Source organism: Strongylocentrotus purpuratus, unplaced genomic scaffold, assembly GCF_000002235.5.
Source record: "Strongylocentrotus purpuratus isolate Spur 01 unplaced genomic scaffold, Spur_5.0 spur5_scaffold_7, whole genome shotgun sequence".
NCBI classification, from domain to species: domain Eukaryota; kingdom Metazoa; phylum Echinodermata; class Echinoidea; order Camarodonta; family Strongylocentrotidae; genus Strongylocentrotus; species Strongylocentrotus purpuratus.
The window spans coordinates 3,448,934-3,473,679 of NW_022145613.1; the positions used below are offsets into that span (position 1 = coordinate 3,448,934).

The 24,746-nt window shown below is 37.2% G+C and overlaps 1 protein-coding gene across 2 annotated transcripts in view; it reads left to right on the top strand.

Annotated features, from left to right (window-relative positions):
- The window catches only part of LOC588073, a 45,587-nt gene extending 21,240 nt beyond the window's left edge, over window positions 1-24,347 (top strand). For both annotated transcript variants that reach the window (XM_030973726.1, XM_030973725.1), the window contains exons 4-5: window positions 18,591-18,759; window positions 23,337-24,347. In XM_030973726.1, coding sequence (XP_030829586.1) covers window positions 18,591-18,759; window positions 23,337-23,659 — 492 coding nt within the window. In that variant the 3' untranslated portion in view covers window positions 23,660-24,347. The remainder of the gene's footprint in view (window positions 1-18,590; window positions 18,760-23,336) is intronic.
- The last annotated feature ends 399 nt before the right edge of the window (window positions 24,348-24,746 follow it).

Here is a 24,746-nt window from a genome sequence, read left to right on the forward strand (position 1 = left end):
TAATGAGTATAATTACATCATGGGATAGGGATGGAGCAGTGGGGGAAACATGCTTAACCCTGCTTATTTGCTGAAGTGTTTACCCACTTAAATTTACATCATGTGGGACTATCACAATGGGGATTGCTTAGTTATTGGGAGGGTCTTGTGAGAGGAGTATAATATGGGCCCTTTTCATTATACTGCCGTGGAGCAGAGTGCTTATGCATCCTACATGTAACTCTAAAGTACCACCAAGTCTTTGTGGTTGATGATTCCTTGAACAATGGGGAAGTTTTAATCACTTTGTTTCAGGGAAATATTTCTAGTCTTCATTCATTACTGAAAAAGAAATAGGGTCATTGGCTTTAGTGTCTAATATGAAAACATGAAATGTGTTTGTTTTGAGGAAACTTCACATTCCAGTTACTGTACTTTTCTATAATCTGCGCATTTTTTTGCTTATTTCCCCATGATTAGCTGCCTATGACAGCTTTGGGTTTAACTGCATACACATGTATGTTCCAAGTATTCTAAATTTGTTCATTAGTTCATTTCATCTAGCGGCTCCTACAATGTACACTACATGCAATGTGGTATTTTGTTTACATACTGGTAGACCTTAGCCAGGCATTTTCATTGCTTTTTATACCGAACCTACAATGTACAGAGATGTACAGTGATTATAGTAATTTCAAAGTATCCATGCCCTATGCCTGCTCTTTGGGCGGCTCTCAACTATATTGTTACTTTTCCTGTGCACTTTGTACCCCTGTTGTAAAAGTGTACGGTATGTCCTGTATTACTACATGAAAGCATAAACTACATGTACTCTCCCAGGATGCTTCAGACACTATTGTTCACTCTGTACCTAATGCATTTATTCGTGAACTTGATGAAAGGAAATACTGCACCCATCAAAATTATGCAAACATGGTACTAGTCTGGTTGTCATACACACTATCGACTGTCGGACATGACAACTTGAGGCTTTTTCCTTTCATTTTTGTAATATTTCTCCCCCTTTCACACGCTCTCATCTTGTTTCATCTTATTCATTACCATACATTGTTAAGTAGTTTGGGCACATTCATTATTTAAAGTCGGGTGGGGTTGGGGTTGGGGTGGGTGTAGCAGTCGATTCATGCACTACAGTTCTTTGTTATTATTAGCTCTTTTACTAATGTAGAGTGGATTTTCCCTTTCGAATCTCCCTCAACTTGCCTAAGGGAGGGATTTGCCTGTTCAGAAACGACTTTGATTTTTCCCTTTTCTTTAGACATTTAAGCTTTCTAATCTTCATAAAACCTTTTCCTGTCGTGTTGTCTTCCATTCTAATGTTTCCCTTCAGAATTTAAAGGTACATGTAATTTCACTACAAAGTTCCTTGAGGGACCGAGTGGCGGATACTAGCATTGAATTACATGAGCTTATCAAATTTTAATAGTATCCTGTCATTATTGATTGGCAACCTTTTCTTGCCTCCCCAACATCTTTCATCCTCTGTGTTTGCTTGTGACTACATGCATTTCTTCATTAATCCTGCATTTTTATCAGCTCATGAAACACCATCAGTTTTCTTCCTAACATTTTTTAAATTTATATATGTAATAAATGAGACTAATGATAAGTGAAGAAAAAAATACATTGAGAAGTAGCAGTTTAGCTAATGCTAATATTTGTATCATACAAAGTGATGAAAGGAAGTTAGTGTATCATATTTTGTATACATTGTAGTTGCAGCCGACATGCGTGTACCAACAAGCTTCTTTTGATTTTGTTGACAAGAATAAAAAAATCTGTCTGGAGATATCTCTTTATGATGTTATAATTGTTCAAAGTCCATATCGGCTTGTGACCAGAAAATGTACATATCATATTATTTGGAATGATATGCATATGCCTGTACACTGTATCCCTATCCCGACAAAATTGTGTCTTTAAATTTTGATCAGAGAAAAGTCTAAATTCTTATCTAAATTACTTCCACATTGTAAACAAAAAATGTGATTCTGAGGTTAAGTGATAGTTCTGTATAGTACTTGCACGTGCATTTATAATCTAGGTGTGTAGCCCTTCACAGATTAACTTGTTTGTCTAGGTGTACAGTAAGTAAGGTACTAAACAGCGTGCCAAATCATAAAAATACTCAAAATGCTATTGTACAACTGGCAACTTGTACTACTTTTGCCTACTGGCCCATAGATGTTTTTAATAATAATAAATAATTTTAAAGTCCACTCCAAATTTTATTAAGTAAAACCGAAAATGGAAATTCTTTTTGCCCAATTGATCGTGAGCCCGGCAGCCACTGAGCAGCGCCAGATCGACGTTGCTCTATCCCTTATTGTTGAGCACCAAACGAGGTAGCAGCAACTCCCATCTTAGATTTCATATCCCTTGTTAAGTTCAGATATCCAGGGCCTGACCTTTACTTTTTTTTTAGGGAGCCAGCCGGGCTCCTCAAGCACTTTTTCAGGGAGCCCGCAGGGGTTTCAGGGAGCCCAAGTTTATCACGTTTTTTTTGTGGTCATAATAATGGTCATTTCCGCTCAATGACTGCGCGAACATTCCATTGATTATATTTCTCATGCAATCGTTACCAAACAACACAGGCACTATGTTGAAAGTGTCGACGTGACTCACTATTTTCATGAATGAAATCTTGCAAATAAAAGCTCAGTCGTAATAGCAGACGAAACGTGATTGAAATAGTCAAATACTTTTTTTTAATTTTATTAATCAAATGACGTATTACTATATGACAGCCAACCCATGGAAGGCTAAATTACTTTCAGTTTACAATAAAAACATTTTGTGAAATACATACACTGTAAGAAAAAAACACACAACAGTTTATAGTAGTACACAAACCTTGCGAAAACATATGAAAGAAATAATAAATTCATTTATTGATTGCCGTTAAGTTAGTCCAACGACATTCAAGTCAAACTTTTTTATTCCATATTTTATTCTTTTCAGTCCCTTTGACCGTTTATACACGCCGTTTTAACGATTAGCCACGAATCTCCCTAATTCGTACATAATGTTCACAAAACAACAATCAACCCCTTTTTACACAGTTTTACACACGCCTTTGAAGTTTGTAGTTCGTAAAATTATGTTCAAACAATAATCAAGTCCATCCAGGTACGCACGCTGAAGAATAAGCACTCACGATCACAAACACGAGTCGACGTAAACATACACTCAGCTCTGGCAACGCAGCGACCACGTGCGTTTGTCTTAGTGTGTACATTCTCTGAGTGCACCGACATACAATGCAGCATGTATTGCGCACTCGTTACGAGTGCGGAGATATAACGTTATCATGCATGGCATTCCTGCACTGATCTCGATGTGTTTTCTTTTGCAACTCATTATTCGCGCTGGAGTTGAGCCAAGTGTGCCTTGGAATGCCTAGCGCATATTTCATGATTTTGACTGCGGAATTTGGGTTTTTAGATGGATTAAAACATGGATTAAAGTGCTGGTAAGAAACAGCATTTTTCGTGGCTGATACTAGAAAAACTTAGGGAGCCAGCCGGGCTCCTCGAGCACTTTTTCAGGGAGCCCGCAGGGGTTTCAGGGAGCCAATGGCCACCGGGCTCCCGATAAAGTCGAGCCCTGATATCGTCCAAGACCAAAGAAGCACATTAAGTTTTTCTTGTACATGTACATTACTAGCGTATCATCCAAGTGGTTAACTGCTAAATCGAAAATACTTAAAATACAATTGTAACCAACCACTTGTGCAACATGCACCCTTATTTTTGTCAGAGAATGTGTGTCCCATGTGTGGCTTGCACATTGTCTTTTTTGAGAGCCAGAAGGGCATTAACGTTATGTAAATCCTAAGAGTAAGTGCCTTTCTGGTACTCAGCTGATGATATAGTTCACTACTTGTACATGTACATTACTAGCGTATCATCCAAGTGGTGAACTGCTAAATCGAAAATACTTAAAATACAATTGTAACCAACCACTTGTGCAACATGCACCCTTATTTTTGTCAGAGAATGTGTGTCCCATGTGTGGCTTGCACATTGTCTTTTTTGAGAGCCAGAAGGGCATTAACGTTATGTAAATCCTAAGAGTAAGTGCCTTTCTGGTACTCAGCTGATGATATAGTTCACTACTTGTACATGTACATTACTAGCGTATCATCCAAGTGGTGAACTGCTAAATCGAAAATGCTTAAAATACAATTGTAACCAACCACTTGTGCAACATGCACCCTTATTTTTGTCAGAGAATGTGTGTCCCATGTGTGGCTTGCACATTGTCTTTTTTGAGAGCCAGAAGGGCATTAACGTTATGTAAATCCTAAGAGTAAGTGCCTTTCTGGTACTCAGCTGATGATATACATGTAGTTCACTACTAACGAATGGCCTGAAGTTGTCCTTGAGTTCATCCATCGCAGCTAAGTGATGAAAGAACTTGGTTGAGATGGTTTGGGGAAGGACCTGTATGTAGAGATGAAGAGCTACTCAAACAGTGAGGGTTGAAGATGTTGTTTGGGTATACTTCACTCTGACTGTGTTTACCTACATCTCAGCAAATTATGCTAATTGGCTTGATATATTCACACCTCTACACACTCTAGATACATGTAAGCATTTGTTGTCGTCTTGTAAATAGAGGAGGACCGGTCGAGTGGAGGGTGATTAGGATGCATGGGCCAACACTTGTCTGGGTGACATTTGCTCTGGGCTTTGTTTTGTGTAAGGTACAGGGTCAGCCGGTCAGGGTTATAGTTGCAGTTAGTTTTAAGGTTGGGTTAGGGTTGACCATAATTTTTAGTTCATGGTTGAAGTTTGCAGAGGAATTCACCACGGTGCAGTTGTCATTGTAACCTGTATTGTAAGTCCATGGTTCGGCTGGAAAGTGCTAAAAGAGCTTCAGAACAAAAATATCTGAACGAAAATATCACCTTTTTTCAAGAAAAACTAAAATAAACACTAACTGCTTGTGACCAGCAACAGATAATCACTAACACAGAGTTAACACCAATTTGGCTCAGAATAGATGAAATGTATTTTCTACACTGGTGACTACTGTATGGTACATATACAGCTCACATGACCAATCAAAAAATAAAAATTTGCAAGCTCACTTCCAATGATGTCATTCGTGTTATCATGACTTCCTATGAATTGTGAATATTTTCCTCACTGCGTTAAAGAATAGAAGCCGTTAGAGACACCACAAGTTTCCCCATACCATCAGAATGGTACAGTATTTTTATAGTCTCTGGTTACCACAGCAATCATCATTTTCTCAAGTGGGGATTTCCGCTTTGTTCTTATGAGGCACTTTTCCTGAGAATGTTCAGATTTTTTGCTCATTCGTTTTGATTAGTGGGAAAACTGACATGAAAGACAGGATAAACATGTATGAGGAAATGCAATACTGTAAATCCAGAAATACATGTATATGTGTACATGTATATGTGTACATGACACTTTCCTGAATTTCTCGAGGATTCGTGAAATTAAAATGCTGTGAATTTTTTGCAATACAATGCATTGAATGCCAGTACAATGCTCTGTATATTTGTGAAAGTAAGATGACTCGTAACGGAGCATGTACGGTATATTTATTTTTTCATGGTTGGCAATTCAATTCATGCCATGAAAAAGGCCATCCGCTTCAATTTGCAAAAGTTTTAGGTCTCGAAAATATTGGGGTTTTAGTTTACAGTAGACTAGGTTGGATCATGAAAACCAATTGGGATTAGTCTTTACATGTAGATCCTTCAGTCTTTTGGGATAAAACTCATCATTTTGCTTTAAAGATAAACTTGAGGTCTGCAGGTATTGCGATTGCATTGTGAAAGAAAAGGTGTGGAATGGATCAGAAAAGTTGATCATATAGCATGTAAGTAATGGTGTGTAATGCAAGGTTCTGGAGTCATCAAAATCATCATAAATTTGGCAGAGTCTTGGTAAAGTAACAATCACTTACACAGAAAGATGTATATGGGACAACACACATGGTGTCGGGGCTAGTACTACCCTGATTTCCTTATCTTTCTATGCTCATTACTCAGCCAGTATACATTTTCTTCCAAAATTGTTTGGCACATGACATTTATTTGTAATCTTGAACATTCAGTGTAAGTTTCGTTAGATTCTGTGAGAATTCATTTTCTTTTTTTACCAGAACTCAAGTTTATCTTTAACCGTTCTTCCTAAGCTCTTTCTTCGTATCAGGACTAGGTGTTTTAAAGGAAAATTCATCTTACAAAATTAGAAAAGCAACTACCGGGTATGGAATTCAATTGATGTAGTACAGAGTAAATAGAAATACCTTTTATTATGAAATGTTGAAAATGCATGGTCCAGTGTAAAAATGCGCTACTTTCATACTTTTTTATATTTTTAACTAAATTTCCTCTTGAATACCAGGAAGGTTATTTAAATAGGCATATATGACTAAGGTTTTTTTGAGCACCTTGTGGGAGTAGACTTTCTATTACATTTCTTTTCTTCATTTTGAGAAGTAATTTGTACTTCATTCCATGGTCTTCCTCTCACTATGACGCCCCTTTTCAGTTTCTATTCTTTACATCTCAATGATACTGCTGTACATATGTTGACGTAGTTTGTTGCCCAACCTGCTAAAATTCTGTATAAAGGTGTCAGAGAGGACAGAAACTGAAAAACATATTGACAGAAAGAAAAGAAAACATTAATATTCAACAAGATGCCACTACACGTACATTGAAGATATAGAAGATGTTTTGAAAGGCCTTCATTGGATGCATACAATGCACTTGAAACAGTACCAGGTATTTGTTAAGTACACAGTATCTGTAAGGACACTGGATGGACAGACGATGTAACCAGGAAATGGAAGGGGGAATTCCCTCTTGGCATGGTTCCACTAGTTCTTATCTCAGTTCTAGAACTACTCAGACCTCACCAGGATGTTGTAATAAGTACTCCATTGATTGGTGTAGCTTCCTTTGTTCTGTGTTTAGGAGTACTACAAAAGAAATTAATGAAATTTGCTTGTTCCTGCTCATTAAGGCTTCTGGTTTTACCCATCATGCCTTTTACCAGTGTGGGAAGTATGGAATCCTTAACGTTCTAAGATAGGTTAGGTCACAGGAAGGCTGCTGATATAATCCTTGTCAGTTGTGGCACCTTGTAAAGATCAATTGTAGCTTTCTTGTATTCATGTGCCCACAATATCAGATTCTCCTGTTTGTATTCTTACCATGGTGGTTTATGTCATTTGTCTTAGGGCGTGTATATCAAGGCTTGCCACTAGATATGTACATATCGTACCCCACTATCAAACCCCACTATACGATCGTGATTTGCGGGATGTCGCGTTTATCATCCCTTCACGATTCAAAATAAAGGCCTTGTGTCTGCCCAGCTGTTTTGACCCGGGAAGCAGACAGTTTCTCGGAGGTCATCTTCACACACATGCTTGTACACAACACCTGGGGGTCCTATATGTATGTGAGGTTCAAAACAGCTTTGCGTTTATCGATCTCTCAGAAACGTGATTCTGGCTGTATGTCACATTCAAAACGCACCTTTTTGCGTCTTTAGATATGCCCATATCTAAAGACGTTTGAAAAAGGCTTTGCGTTTATCAACTTCTAAATTTGCCTGAAAGACGTTTGAGAAACCTGATTCCAGCCAAAAATTTGCTAGATAAACGCAACCTTAATCATTCATGTATGGTGTGTTGAGAAGAAAAAATAAGGTTGGCTTAGACATTTTTCAGACTGAACAATAAACAAGAATGAACCCTTTTAATATAGAATGTTGGCCTGCATGTATGTAGGTATAATTTTGTTAAAAGAAAAGAAGAGAAACCGTAAGGTATTTTCTAATAACTTTTAACAGAATATGAAGAAAATATACAGTCATGCTCATTTCCACGTTGAAGATTTTATTTTGATTTGGGGGTCTGGAGTAAGACTTTGGGAACCAATGTTTATATAGGATTCTGGTTAATGTTGAGCTCTGATGCATGACACCATGTGGTTAGTTTTTATATCTGGCATCTTTCAAGTAATGTGCACACAATAATGATGAACATTGTCAAACCTCCAGCAGTTCTATTTTTGGGGGCGGCATTAAAAAAAAAATGCATTTATTTGGAATTCCATCAGATGTAGTGTGAGTTAAATATGATGCATTGCACAAAGAATTTTCGGAAAGGCCACCTTTAATTATTTATTAATTACTCATTAAAACATGCCAGAAGCTAGTTATGATATGAAGCAATGTACTGTATGTGACCTTCAAGAGAAATTCATGTCTGTCATCTATAGCATAGCCATAGGGCCTCACTGTGCAGTACATGCTGGTATGCACTCAGACCTTTATACAGTGAAACCTAGCTGTATATGAACACTACTCAGTGTTAAAAGAATAACAATCTTCATGTTCAGGTTCTTTAAAAACACAATTAAATCAGCAATACTATAAGAGAAACTGGAATTGTGGTCTTTCTATAAACGTGGTCACTAAGGAAAGTTTCACAAGATCACAATCAGTGATTTAACGTGAATTCTGTTATTTACTTTTTATTGGATTAATTTATTATTCCCTGCTTTATTAATCAGGACTATATTACATTATGTATATAGGCTTGCAACATTGGGAACATGCATGAGTGAGGACAATATCTGTTTACATTTTGTGTTTGTCAAAGTGAAGCATGAATGAAATTATGCAAGTAACAATTTCAACATGCGCAAGAGCCATCAAGGGTAGCACAGCTACATGTATATCAACTTCTCCATACGTTGAATTTAATACAAAATGAAAATCCCAGTGGAATTGATGCCCATTATATTTTTGAATATAAGTATTATTAAGAATTCAATATTTCCAATTATGAAATTAGCTGCTTTTACTGAGTCTTTTTTTTTAATAATCTTTTCTTTTCGCACTTTATAATTGTACTATTCAAGAATGCTTAATTATTATTATTGTAATTTGTTGATAATTAATGCTGTCTCCATGTGCAGTATCTTCAGCATGATAACTTTCTGCATGTTAATTATAGCTCAAGGAAGACTGATCGCTTCTAAGCAGACAATTACATTGATGATGTTCATAATTGAATGAGCTTAATTATATGTCCTCATCCATGCATTATGAACAGACTAACACGCATAGAATATCACATTGCCCTTGACATTCAAATGTAGGGCAAATAACGAACTCATATTGGTAATATGGCAAGTCATCAACAGGTTCTATATTTATCCATAATTAATTAATACTGGTAAGGACATTTTGTTCAACAAAGAGTTTTGGTGTAATGTGAATCGTTCAAAATTTTCATTGAATTACTTTTCTTAAGTAAAATTTGATGAATTAATGAGGTTGCTAATTAAGCCCTCGCAAAATTTTGCTATACACATAAGCGCTCCCAACACAGACAGCAAAATCTATGTAAAATTTCCTTGATTTGATGGTAAATAGCGAGGTAGAAGCAGTTCTAGAAAACTTTTTTCTCCTCCTCCTCCTCCTCCTCCTCCTCCTCCTCCTCCTCCTCCTCCTCGTCCTCGTCCTCCTCCTCCTCCTCCTCGTCCTCCTCGTCCTCCTCCTCCTCCTCCTCCTCCTCCTCCTCCTCTTCATTTGAATATGAAAAAAGAGAAGGTACATATAAAAAGCAACATCTTGGTCAGGATGTATGTTCCTGTTTGCAACACATAGTGGATTTGCCATTGATATGATCCTCTGCGAGATTGGTTTGCTGTAATCTTTGGCAAAGACAGACTTGAGTTCTGCATTCTTTTTTAATAGTCAGCACTAAAAGTGTAAACTTCTCAGAAATCATGAACATTAAAATATCAGGCACATGTATCTTTTGGTATAAAAGGAGTACAATTTTGGAGTCCTTATTCACCACATTTCACTACATCTTTCTGTTTGCTACCGTAAGTGCAGTTGTAAAAACAAATATTCTATATTCTCAACTGAATTGATTCACTTGGCTTTCTAGTTATCTGATCCTTACTCTTCTGAGGTGAATATCTTACTTGAGCCTTGAGTTGAGACTGGATCAGATCAGACTGTTTCACTTTACATGTGGTCTCCAATGCCAAGCAGACTCGATCTACCAAAACATACCCAACACAAAAGGCCTGTCCTCATCAGCTCGAGATTGCATAATAGCCCGCTATTTCTGATTTGGGAAATAATCCTGAAGTTACAAATCACGTCTTCATCAGCTCAAGACATTTTGCTCAGCGTTCTCACATAGTGCGAGTCTTCGGGCTAGTGAAGACGCACTGGAAAAATAGCGGGATATTTTGCAAACTAGCCTAAGATATCTTGGGACGATTATCTCAACCAAATATCCCGCTAATTGCAACTTCAGGCTGATAAAGACGCAAATTAACTGGATAATTTGTGATTGGGATAGTTGAAATAGCGGGATATTTTGCGATCTTGAGGCCTAAAGATTCTCTCAAGACTACCAGGATGGATTTATAAACGGTTTTATTTTTCAACTGTGACATTTTGGAAGAATTTGTGCTTTATGTTCCCTGCAAGCACTTTGGGAGTTGAAGTGAAATGGCATGAAACTGATACCACTATATCTGTTGTGACATTTTGATTGATTTGAATACAATCCTGTTAATAATACTTACTGGAAAGAGTGAATCCATGGTATCTTTGCACTGGAAATTGATGATCCATTGCTGATGGTCTTGCCCAGATTTTCATGATTTTTGAAATCTTTGTTTGAAAGAAATATGTGGTTGGTCACTATAATATTCAAGCATTTGTAGTGAGACTTCTGATATGTAAGATCTAGTAGTAATGATTTAGGAACATAATGCAAATATAACAAGATCCTATGATATTTAATGGTATCCATTCATTCTGATGATACCCTGTATGAAGAAGGGGAGAACATTTCAGACTAGAATTTTCAAGACATATTTGTGAATGTTACATCCTATACAATAATGCATTTCACTCAATAATTGATTTACACAGAAATTAATACCATGAGAGAAAAATAGATTGATGTGGGATGCATTACAGTAATTAAGTCTAAAGCTGAAAGATCTATATCTCTTGATAGTTCTGTAATACAATTCTTAACCTAATTATCCAGCTACTTGCATTTTTACTTTCATCTTATAAAGTTTCATGAGCTTGTTTCAGTCTTGTACATAGCATTTAATGCTAAGTAGAGGCTTTGGTTTCTCTGACATCTTTTACCCCTTTCATTTTGAAGTCTCATTTTGGATATTACGATAAGAGCCAGAAAAGTGTTGACTGTTATAGTTAAATCATTTGTTAATACCCTTCTGGCTCTAACAAGATGTTAGCTGAAACACATTAAAGTATGGCCCGTAAAAGTACCTTAACTGAGAAAGCAACAGTTTTCTTTGTTTCTATTAAATTACCAAATGACATTTAAGTCATTTTCTTTGAAGGAAAATATGTGTACAGTAAAAAATTTAAATTAGCAATATGATAACAAAATTTAAATCACTGTTTCCATTCATTCTTGCAAGTTTTAAGCCTTAAAAAGTAAAACATTATCTATGGATATGTATTCTTTTCAGATGTATAACTTCTCTTTGTAAATTCAGCAATGGAAAAGACACCATGGTTTAAAGCAAAACAACTTTAAAGTATAAAAGGTGATAAATGAAAAAAGGAAATAAGAAGAAGATTTGTCTTGAAATGTGAATGATGTGTGTAAGATACATGTATAGCTCGATTGATTCGGTGTGAATAGGGTGTTAGCGGCCTGTAGTAGGTCCTCTTACCACTGATTTAGTGTGAATAGGGTGTTAGCTGCCTGTAGTAGGTCCTCTTACTACTGATTCAGTGTGAATAGGGTGTTAGCTGCCTGTAGTAGGTCCTCTTACCACTGATTCAGTGTGAATAGGGTGTTAGCTGCCTGAAGTAGGTCCTCTTACCACTGATTTAGTGTGAATAGGGTGTTAGCTGCCTGCATAGGTCCTCTTACCACTGATTCAGTGTGAATAGGGTGTTAGCTGCCTGTAGTACTAGTAGGTCCTCTTAACACTGATTTAGTGTGAATAGGGTGTTAGCTGCCTGTAATAGGTTCTCTTACCACTGATTCAGTGTGAATAGGGTGTTAGCTGCCTGTAGTAGGTCCTCTTACCACTGATTCAGTGTGAATAGGGTGTTAGCTGCCTGTAGTAGGTCCTCTTACCACTGATTCAGTGTGAATAGGGTGTTAGCTGCCTGTAGTAGGTCCTCTTACCACTGATTCAGTGTGAATAGGGTGTTAGCTGCCTGTAGTAGGTCCTCTTACCACTGATTCAGTGTGAATAGGGTGTTAGCTGCCTGTAGTAGGTCCTCTTACCACTGATTCGGTGTGAATAGGGTGTTAGCTGCCTGTAGTAGGTCCTCTTACCACTGATTTGGTGTGAATAGCAGCCTTTTCACACACAGCTAAAATTCTATAAACATGACTAGTATAAACGTGTTTCGAACGTGTTTAAACTAATCACGAGCCTTTCACACACAGAAATTTCGGTGCGATCGTTAATTGTTTCGTGATTAACTACTGCTCGTAAAATGCGCAGTAGTGCCATTGCGCATTGAAGGTCATGTCATGTCAATCAAAGCGCATGCTCCATCCAGTTTAAACACGTTTAAACAAGAATTTCCTTTCACACACAAAATGTCAAGCTCTCTAGATACGAACTTCGTTTCTGCAGCCTGCTTTTAGGGGCGTATGGATCGCGACTTCGTATCTATCCCAACATCGTATAAACGATGTTCACACTGGAAAATTTTGTCTATAAACATGTTTAAAATTTTACGATGATTCTAATCATCACTAGATACGAAGAATTTTAGCTGTGTGTGAAAAGGCTGTAGGGTGTTAGCTGCCTGTAGTAGGTTCTCTTACCACTGATTCTCCTTTACAAGTCTTCCTCTCCCTCTACACACCTCAAGATGAAACCATATCCCACTCCTGCCACCGATCGGCTCTCTTGGATATTGTCCTATTCTGTCCAGGGATTGTCTTGGGGTATTGACTGACCCGATAATAGCATTTGGCATCGGCTACGTCCGCACCAAGTATTCCCACCCGTGCATGTATATCTGTTTGTGGCCAGGTTTGTATCTTGGGGGATTTATCTCCATCTTTAAGAGGTAGATACGTTACATATGTTGCAAGAAATGGTCAGTTTAGGAAAGTCCGGGAAATCAGGTCAATATGACTCACCCGATCGATCGCTATTGTTTGTTCAGGGGGGACGCGATTACTCTGGCATCATCAACAGTGTCTGGATTATATGATGCTGGTGATGTAGACTGCCATTAGCAGGGTTAATTAAACTAATTGGTGCCAGACTTGATACACGGTACAAGGGTGAATATACGACTGTTCAGGGATTTGCTTTTGTACTGTCACATCTCAATTTATATCATATTTTTAACATGATTGCTCCCTCCCTTCCCCGCAGGTAATATTGATGAGCAAGTTGTCTCCTCATTGTCCTTGCTATTGGATATTGATTACATGCTCCACGTACAAAGCATGGAGTGTTCTGAGAATTGGTTTAGATAATAGCAATACCAAAGGGTAGATACACATGTACCTTTTGCTTTATTTTAGAACATGATATCCCCAAGCCAAACAAGTTGTTATCCTTTGAAGCCATAATATTCTTGACCATCGTTTAGAGAGTCAAGGCAGAGAATGCTTATTTTGATGAAAAGTCTTGAATTGATTGTTAACTAGTATCATGCTACCACAAACTGTCTTGTTCATTTTTCCTAGCCAGCCAAGATGTGGTTATATAACAAGTAAATCAACAATGCAAGTGTCAGGTTTAGGTAACCTCAGACAATCAAAGCATTCGAACACACACTTCTTTACAAAAAACAAAACAAGCAAGAAACAAGTACCAATAAAATTCTTAGACAATGCCTGTCAGTTCAAATGATAAAGTTGCCTTCTCAAGCCAGTCTGCAATGACATCTCTATACCAGCTTTCTGTAGATGGAATCAACGAAAAAAGCTGTTGGAGGTGGAAGAATTAAAATGTGCAATTTTGAGAAAGGATTTGCGCTTGTTTACAACCCCCATCATGGCACCATGGAGAGCACTTAGCTGGACTGTAAACTGCCATGTTTGTTAAAATGTATGATCACGTTTCATCAGAATTCCCCTGCAGCAATATAAACAGAAAGAGATGATGTAAATGGATCCAAGCATTCACACTCGCCCAGGGTATCAACAATCTTAAACAAGTTGAAATTTCAGTCAATGTATTATCGCTTCACAGAAATTATCCATCGTTTAGATTTAAAATTGATTTTCCATTAATTAGCATTTGTATGAGTCTTGATTTTGTCATCAGTAAGCACATAAAACTTTTAAAAATTTGTACTAGTTTGTTTTTCATAGTATAAATGAAATCCACTTGTGTTTTAAAGAGACAGTAAAGACTGTTGGGGTATGTTCACACTGAGTTATATTATATCATGTGTTGAGAGTTAGAAAGATGTTGTGCTTACTATCTTTAGCAACAAAGTTAACATGCTCCTTAGACAGTACAGTTGCCGTTAACCAAAAAATGTTTGGAATTAATGAATATGCTGAAAATAAAAAATTTGATTTATTGACGAGAACCATTCCCAGAGTTTTCAATTAATTGTTCTGCTTATCAATCTGATACTACCCGCTCCATGTGTCTTCATCTCATCACTTCACCAATGATGCCCTAGTGTGTCATAGAGATGACGTCAACTATTAGCAAGTTTTCAGATGCAGATTCAAATCTTTCTGTTTATTGGTCATACTTGGATGATGTGCTGCACTTGGGGAAAAAATGTATCGAAACAATTTTCCAAATATTCACTTCTTCATCAGCTCGAGATTGCCACATAGCCTGCTATTTCTGATTTAGGAAATAAGCTTGTAGTTACAAATCGCGTCATCATCAGCTCGAGATTACACTCAAATCTCAAGCTTGAGATATTTTGCTCAGCGTTTGCGCATAGTGTGAGTCTTCGGGCTGGTGAGGACGCACCGAACAATTAGCGGGATATTTTGCAAACTAGCCCAAGATATCTTGGGATGATTATCTCAACCAAATATCCCGCTAATTGCAACTGCGGGCTGATGAAGACGCAAATTAGCTGGATAATTTGCGATCGGGATTGTTAAAATAGCGGGTAATATTTGGCAATCTCGAGCTGATGAAGACAGGCCTTCAGAATTGTTAAAAACTTGAAATGTGTCATCTACTACTGCAACCCAATATATAATTAATCTAGTTGATGTTGATGCAGACTCCTATGGAAAAGGACAGGAGCATTTGTATCTGCTGAGAGCCAGAATGCAGTTAACTCCTAACTCCCTTCTGACTCCAGAGATCATCTGTTTGGAGCCAGAAGGGCATTGATTCATGTTCTGTAACACAGGGTTAACACCCTTTTGGCAATGAGCAGACGATACTCATGTAGAATCATGGCATACATGTGCTATCAGCTTTACAGATACTCCTAAATTCCTCCCGTGTGGACCGTTGCTGTTGCGCCCCTTGCTGATATGCCCCTTTTACTTGTTGCTCCTCGAACTCAAATACCAAAGTTGATAGGGCACAAAAAACATGCTGAAAGCGATGCTTCTGATTGATAGGCATGCATAGATATAGACACCCTTTCCATTTTGTTCAACATGATTATTGATTGTTCATCTTCCTAACAGTCAACAAGTATCATGGTTGCAAGATAATGAACTCAGTGTCGATCGTACAGATGCAAGTGTCCATGGTGCCTTTAGGTAGTCCACAAGAGCAGTTTAAGACTCAAGAATAGATTGAAGAATGATCATGTGGATAGAACTTACAGCAGATACGGCTGTGTGAAGTGCTAAAGCATGACACAGATATGAACAGTGCCTTGAACATAGTCTTGTTGAGTCCCCAGAGGTTATACACTGCAGAGGAAAACTCTGTTCAGATGTTGTTCACGACCAAAATAAGAGGAAAATACTGCTGCATAATTGGTTATGTGAGTGAACTGCAAAAGGCTTTGTTCTAAGTTAAAAAAATATGAATATATGCTCAATAATGGCTCCCACACAACATAGAGATGGGTAGGGCAGTATAAGTTATTTTGAAGTTGAAATTCCGTGAGCAGTTTCTACTGCCTTGTGTTTTTTGTGGGCTAAATCTTGTCTGAATGGGCTTCAATAGATCAAAGAACCAAAATATGAACAGGGTATATACGCAGCATGATCCGATGGGTGACCAAGCATGGCTGCGTATAGTCGTAGTGTCTGACACTGTATCCCTCCACTCTCGTTTCTATCGTTCAGCTATAAATCACTCTGACTTCCTTCCCTGGATGATGCGCTTAGCGCCCAGCATTATGGATAGAATTTAATCCTGCAGTTCAGATGCAAAAAGGCCTTAGTGGATATTAGGAACTATTCAACACCCCCCCCCCCCCCTTAATTGTTGTGTTGTGAAAATGCATTGATTGATATTCCTTTTATACATTTTGAGATATTTCAGCTACGGTATTAAATATGAACTCTATTTACATCACATTCTAAGAAATGACTTACGGTATTTGAGATTACAGTACATTGTTCAACTATTCTATACACGCTTATGATGATTTTGCTTGAATCCATGAGTAATATTTACTTTACTCTCTATCTCGATAATAGTTGGTACTTGTATGTGTACACTCATTTGTTTCCTGAAAATTTCAATAGGAATCTTTTGGTAATATTGATATTTTTCTGCGACGCTTTCCCAGTATCTGTCGTTCTGGAGTTGCATCCTTTTGTATAGTCAACTTGCATCTATGCTGATCAGTGCCTTATCAGTTCATTTAAACCCTCTGCTGGTTGAATACGCCTCAATCGATCTAGAGTGCCAGATGCATTTATTCAGTAGCTGTTTTACAAGTGCTTTATTTATTGATTGAATGGGCCAAATCTTAGAAGGAGTCAATTTGGCAAGACCACGCTGGGATTTGTCACTTTCCAGATGAGAAACGATCACTTTAGATCTCTCATCCCTTCAATAGGTCCCGTGTGGGAGGCTTTCTGGAATAGCCAATCGACTCTGTGGTGGGCTCTGCGAATAAAAATGGAGAACTGAAAAAGAGTTTGCAAACCACTGGTGTTGGTTGTCAGATATTTTTACTTCTCACTTTTTTTAAATCGTCAGGAAATCCTTGAAATGTGAAAGTATCATTTCAGTCAGCTTTGATTTGATTTAAATCGGTGCTTATGCAAATATAGCATTACCCTTTCTGGTAAATGACGCCATTGTTGTGGTAATGCTCAACACATAATTTGTGAGGATAAGATATTGAAATGACTAGTTTGAGGGAAAAGAGAATTCTCTCTCTTTGGGGAGAGATAATCCAGGGTGAATATTACAGGGAGAGCTGCAGGCTCTTTAATAAAAATTTGTTCTGTTATTTTGTCACACTCAAAGCAGATTTGTCAGATATTGCAGATTGGTCAGACAATTTACTACCTACATGTATGAAAAGGGAGATTAATGTATGGTGGTTATACAGGGCTAGAAGGGGCATACTTACATCATGTGATATTGCTTCATGTAGTTATATATCTATGTACTATCTTGGGTAGATATGGAGTTAGATTTTGCAGATGTTCTTTATTTTGCCTACCATCTTTCATTTTTACCTTATTCTTTTTTTTCTTCACTTTGTCCTTTTTCTTTCTTTCTTTCTTTCCTTCTTCCTTTTCCATTTCTCTTTATATGCCCAATATTTCTTAAAGCCATTTTATCAGTGAGTGCTCAATGTCTTATGTGATAAAAAGATTGTAAAACATGATTGCTTTTCAAATGAAATAGCATCCAGTAAATAATCTGCTAGAAAGTGAAACCGAGTGATCTTCAATCTTAATTAAAAAAGAGAGTGATAGTCAGATAGAGAATGTGAAACAGAAAAAAGAGTGAAACAATAAAAAGAGAGATGAACAGAGACAGAGAGACAGACATGAAGAGGAGACATATAGAGAGAGAGAGAAAGAGAAAGAGAGAAAGTTTGGGGTGCGTTAAATTAAGGAAGTTATAAATGAGATGTGAGAGCTAGGAATTCTAAGAAAGTGTATTATGCCCTCAAGAACATACTGTTTCTTTGGCTGTTGTGCTTTCATCAGAGCAAGTACTAATTGTTACAATTACAGGTGGCTTTTCTAGACAGGTTGTGCAACACATGTTTCTTTCTCAAGGGAGACAAACTACATGGCCACTACATACGGTGGCCTTAATTAAGAGGTGGCCTCTAAGATAGGTTTCACTGTAAATATATGCAATAATTGTTTAATTACTTTATTATGTTTTTACCATTTTTGTCTCCAATAGGAACATAAATACCATCTAAAAGTACACCTGTATGTGTTATTTAATTATCATACCCTGTTTTACAATATTTGTTTCTGATATGATTGTAAATGTTATAGAAGTGAATGTAATACATGTATGTTATTGTTTTCTCGCCATGTTTTACTATACCTCTTTCTTTCTCTGATTCATGAACACACAAGTTATCTAAATGTACACATTTATATCATTATTTAATTACCTAATAATTTTCCACCATTTCCATTGATCTTGTCAGTGTGGTTGGTACTGGGGCCCTATGAGCTGGGATGATGCTGAGATGAGACTAGAGAACACCCCAGATGGATCCTTCCTGGTGAGAGATAGCTCTGATGATCGTCATATACTCAGCTTGACCTTCAGGGTTCAAGGTAGCACGCATCATACACGCATTGAACATCATAATGGTGAGTATTAATACATCATTCAAGACAAAAATTCATATTTTTGTAGTTAGTCTGATCATTTTTCATTATTCAAAACCCTAAATATATACCAGATGAATGAGCAGAAAGAAGGAAAAAAATGTACATCCTGTGTCCACTTGTGATGTGTATTCATATATCATTATATTGATAAATGCTAGGAACTTTTATAATGAGAAAATGTATTAAAGTCCCTGAATTGGCAATAAGTTTGGAGAGTTCAAAATGACTGTTTCCATGCAAATATGTTCAGTCAAATGTTATTTGACTAGATTCTGACAATGGGAAAATTCTAATCAGATACATGACTTTGTTGTTTAAAAATAATTGTAGGTGTTGCTAATTTGAAGAAGAAAAAATGGATGATCAATTATACCTCTGTCTTCAATCAGCTCTCATTTTTATTAAACACCACCTGGAACTTGCAAGTTGGGACCACCTTTCTATAAAGTCTATTATTGGTGTCACTTTACTGGATTTACAGAAAAGATTCTCAACCCCAAAGTTCAACTTAAATATTGTAGTGAAAGACATTCTACTTTGATATTTAGAGTTTAAACCTATTAAGATTGCAGGCAATGAAGGAAACCAAAAGGTATTGCTTTTACTAGCCATGAGGTATTATTAATGCAAGATCATGAATGCCAAAGGCTTCTCCCCTTCATGGATAAGCCACAGCCTGTGTAGTGTGACCACTACTCCCTAATTGGACTCTGGAAAAAAAACCTCGAGATTTATGGAAATTGAGACCTACATTAGAAATTTGCTGATGTCATTTCAAATGATGAATTCCATCGAATCGGATCCTTGCTGAATTTAATCTAGAAAACCATATCAAATTTAGGAAAGTTCCATTCTGGCAGAGGCTGACTAATTATAAATCGTTGAATTCTGAATTTCATCAAGGTATAGTCATCAAGTCTGCCCAAAACACTAAAAATTAAATCAATAAATGTTTAAATAAATTGACAGATTGTAATGGAACATATTGGGTGAGGGGGTGTGGTTGATGGGGTTAATGTACACTAGTAGTGCTCATTTAGAGGATGTGCATACATTGTATATAGATAAAATGATTCAACATTCCTAGAATCATGTTTTATAGAGGCTGATGTTTCAAGTTATGATACATCTGTTCTGTTTGCTCATCTTTGAACAAACAAGATAGGTATCAATAATTCATGATATGGGGGGAAATTCCCAATACACAGAGTCGATGAAAAGGTAGGGACAACCGTTTCGGACCCCCCGATTGATCTGGGAGTTCAATTTTTCACCAAGCGATATGAAAAGTGTGTGAAAACACGGAAGCTTTTTGGATAATGATGATTCCATGCTAATGCACACAGGAAGTAAGCTCTTCCCCATTTATGAAGGCCTGGTGGAAATGGCTCTCGAGAGTAGTGTTTATGTCACTTCTCTTTCCGTGGCTGGCTGACGGACGATCCTACCTTGTCTCTCTGGAAATATGGAAATTGTATATAAGACCTAGAGCATTGTTCTGTATAGTTATAGGTGGTAGTCATTCCCAGGTACCTGGTGTGACACCCATAATATAATCTTGCAGACCATTTGTCAGGGTTTTTTTTCTTGGGGGGGGGGTGTCTACTCTAGTGCATTACTTTATAAGTTTATATATATTTTACATATTCTATATCATAAGAAGCATGAAGAAGAGAAAATACAAACAAAATAAACACACTTCTTGCAGAATGAGAACAGAGGCACAGATCATTGTAAATATGAAATTACAAGACTTACAACGACAGAGGTAGTGCAAAAATATAGAAAAAGAAATAAGTTCTTGGATGTTTTTGTGGACTTGTTGTAATCCCTGAGATCCTTTTAGCGTGATTTCCTCGTGGAGTTTCTCCCATTTTACTTGACAGTGGCCTTAGGATAGCTTAATAACGTCCTGTAATCTAGCTTTTATAGAGATTTTTCAGAGATGGGAGAGACTGGAAATGTCTCCCTCTTCCTGCATCTGTTTCTTAGCCTGCGGTGTGATTGCAAAGGAGAACTGACAAAAAGTCAATAAATATTCAGATATGAAAGAAATGTGAAGTGTTATTAGTTGTATGTTGCTGAAAATCCATTGTGACATTGGCACATCCAGTCCCACCCACAGCCGATTGTGTGGACAGAAATAGCAATTAAGATTAATAAAACAATTCCTTCTTGCATGCCAGAAATCTTTCAGACTTTTGAGGGGAAATGTGGCCCCCTCAGATTTTGAAAGAAAATTGAAGTTTCAAACCCATTTGGTGCGATTTGGTGCATATTTTCTAGTAAACTAAACAGCTTTAGTGTGAAATGGCCATTAATGTATCTCTTGCCATAACTGTCTGTGTATTAAAGGCACATGTACATTTAATTATGAATTCTGGTAATGACAATAATATAAAATTATCATAGAATCAAACAAAATTTGAATTCAAAGGGTTTCAGACTAAAAATAAATGATATCTAACAAGTATTTCAAGGAAGTTTTGAATGTCTGCTTTTATTTGGCTTGTCCAAACATCACAATCCAATTTATTATAAGCACTTCAGAATCTTTGAGAGTCACTGCCTCTCTCAATTAAAGTACAGTCCCACTTGCAGAACTCACTGATTAACTTTAAACTTCCACCTTGGTGCCATGCATAGCCTGTCTCTATCCTTTCTGCCTCCAAGCCATGCTTGCTATACCTGGCCTGCGTTTACAAATGTATGAGGATATTGGCAGTATGACGTCAGTAATGGTTTATCTGGTTACCCCTGATTGTCATTGAGCCTGTAACATTAGCTTTTCAATCAATGAGAGCTTGAGAGTCAGGCTACCAATACATCAAGAAATCAAGCCTTTCATGTCTCATTCATATTGATGCTCCAGTCATTTCGTTCATTTCTTGCAAAGCTTTAAACTGCAAGAGAGAAATGATGCGATATAGTATTGATGGTCATTTAGTTCATTTACTTGCAAAGCTTAAACTGCAAGAGAGAAATGAAGCGATATAGTATTGATGGTCATTTCATTCATTTTCTTGCAAAGCTTAAACTGCAAGAGAGAAATGAAGCGATATAGTATTGATGGTCATTTCATTCATTTTCTTGCAAAGCTCAAACTGCAAGAGAGAAATGATGCGATATAGTATTGATGGTCATTTAGTTCATTTACTTGCAAAGCTTAAACTGCAAGAGAGAAATGAAGCGATATAGTATTGATGGTCATTTCATTCATTTTCTTGCAAAGCTTAAACTGCAAGAGAGAAATGAAGCGATATAGTATTGATGGTCATTTCATTCATTTTCTTGCAAAGCTCAAACTGCAAGAGAGAAATGAAGCGATATGGTATTGATGTTCATTTCATTCATTTTCTTGCAAAGCTTAAACTGCAAGAGAGAAATGAATCGATATAGTATTGACAGTTATTTCATTCATTTTCTTGCAAAGCTCAAACTGCAAGAGAGAAACAAAAGGTAATGACGTTATTTCATTAATATTCTTGCAAAGCTCAAACTGCAAGAGAGAAATCAAGCAACAGTGTATATTTCATTAATTTACTACTAGAGATCAATACAAGATTGAAATCAATTATACATTCATTCTCAATCCCTTGAGGTATGTCTTTATCATAAGTAAGCCCACCAATATTCAGCCCATTCATGGCTAGAATTTTCTTTGAAGTTCGACATTGATCAGACTCTCCTCTTCAAATTGGCAACACTCGTGTTCATTTTCCCTTTTATTTCCACCTATTTCTTATAAATAACCATTAATCAGAAATTAGAGTACATGGTAAATGGATACTTGGATAAAAGGCCTAGTTTGTTTGGAAAGACAGTGATTATGGCACTCTCCAACATGTTGCTACTTTCGGGATTTTTATGCTTGTTTTGCTAATAGAAATTCCTGAAGTCAAATACCCAATAGAAGTGCAAACAGGGCTAGATTTTTTTTCCCCAATCATTATGAGGTACCGGTACATGTATATCAATGTCTCAGTATAAAATGTAATCATCAACAAGACTCGCTTGTAATATAACGCAGCTAAGTGCCCATGATGAATTTCTTACACAGGAAGATGGTATCAACCGGGAAATCACATCCTTTATTTTTAAGCAGTAGCACAATCATGTAGTAAGGAAACTACTTTTTCAGCAAAGATTATGAAGAAAAACTGGTATCACTCATGTTGTGAGAGATAAGCTGTCCGTATGTTGAACATTTTGGTTAAGAACATAAGGGTAGGATACTATGCACATGAACAGAGTTTTTCATTTCTCTTGTGATTCTTCGGTCATGTCAGGTATTGCCCTGTTATCTGTTACGTGACTTCTCTGTTATTTTCCTACAGTATAAACTTTTAGAGAGTACCGGCTTTTGCCTTTGCAATAAAGTTTCAGTCATCTCACATGACATTTACAAATGATAATGCAGTTAGTAGGACCATTGTCATCTCTACATCACATCATCTTATTGATCAAAATGCAAAATAGTTCTCTGCCACCATTCTCTCATGACTTCACATCCTCCCATATTAAACACTACTCCTCTTTATTCTCTGCTTCCCCAGGCAAATTCAGCTTCTGGTCGCAACCAACCACCCACGGTAGTTCGTCCATCGTAGAGTTCATAGAGGAAGCGATGCGGCACTCACGGAACGGCCGCTTCCTCTACTTCTTGCGCCCTCGATGGCCAGGACTCCCTCCCGTCCCTCTTCAGCTGCTCTATCCCATCTCTCGGTTCCAGAAGGCTCGCTCTCTCCAGCACATGTGCCGCTTTGTCATCCGCCGAAACGTCCGGCTCGACCACATCGATGCCCTCCCGTTGCCACGGCGACTCAAGGACTATCTGCGGGAAGGGCAGTATTATACTCCAGATGATATTAAGCCTTAAGCCAATGAGATGATGAGGAAAAGGCTAAGTATATGTATTAACATGTTTACGTCATAAATCATGTCATTTTTTACTCAATTCGATTTAATCACTATTGAACACTACAGCTAAGTAAAGCAGTAGTATGCAAAGCTTACCATTTTAATCAATAGTATAATAATGAGAAAAAGCAGTGCAAATATTCTTGTAGTTTAACTGCAAAAAGGAAAACTGAATCACCAAGTGCATAGCTCTACAAACCATTGAGATTTCTCTTCAATCATGCGTGATCAAACTAATGAGAGGTGAAGAGTTCAGGGTTCAAGCCCATTAGCTTATTTTTATTTTGTATAGATATTGCCTCAGAGGATTAGAAAACATGTTTGTTTCACAGCCAAATATGCACACACATATCTCTAAAATATATCATATTGAAGACTCTAATTATTGAGCATCATGATTGAAATACATGGTATTGAGTAGTTTGAAATTGCTTGTAACTAGGCCTGAGTCAAACCGTTTAACCGACGGTTATCCGACCGCATTCATCAAAACCGTTTAGCATTTCTCGCTCCGGTTAACCGTTATTTGCATACATTTTGGAATGTGCTAATAGCCGATGATAAAGATAATCAAAGAAACCGCAGTGTAATGTTACACCCTGGTCGCTGCGCGCCAGCTTTCTGGCAGCAAGTAATCCCCATGAATGAATTTGTAAACAATAAAACAACCAGCCCCCTTCTCTCTTTTCTCACCCTCTTTATTCCCTTCTCTCTGCAAGGTGTTCATCGCTCATGTACCTTTTCTTATTACTGCACTCTCAGCTCACAACTTTCTAAATGTTCACACATTCGATGGTCAGTTCCTCTCACATCCCTTCTCCCCCGAGTCTCTCTCTCTCTCTCTCTCTCAATATTAATATCCATCCCTTGCCGACTCGCCCCCTAAAATAATGTTCATATATAAATCAAATACAAAAATATTGATAACAATAATAATTGAAGTTTTAGAAATATCAATCAACAAAGTCTTGGATATTGTGAGTAATTTAAGTTTTTGATCATTCTTCAATTCAGCCGATTAACACAGCCACCCTTTCTATCTAGTC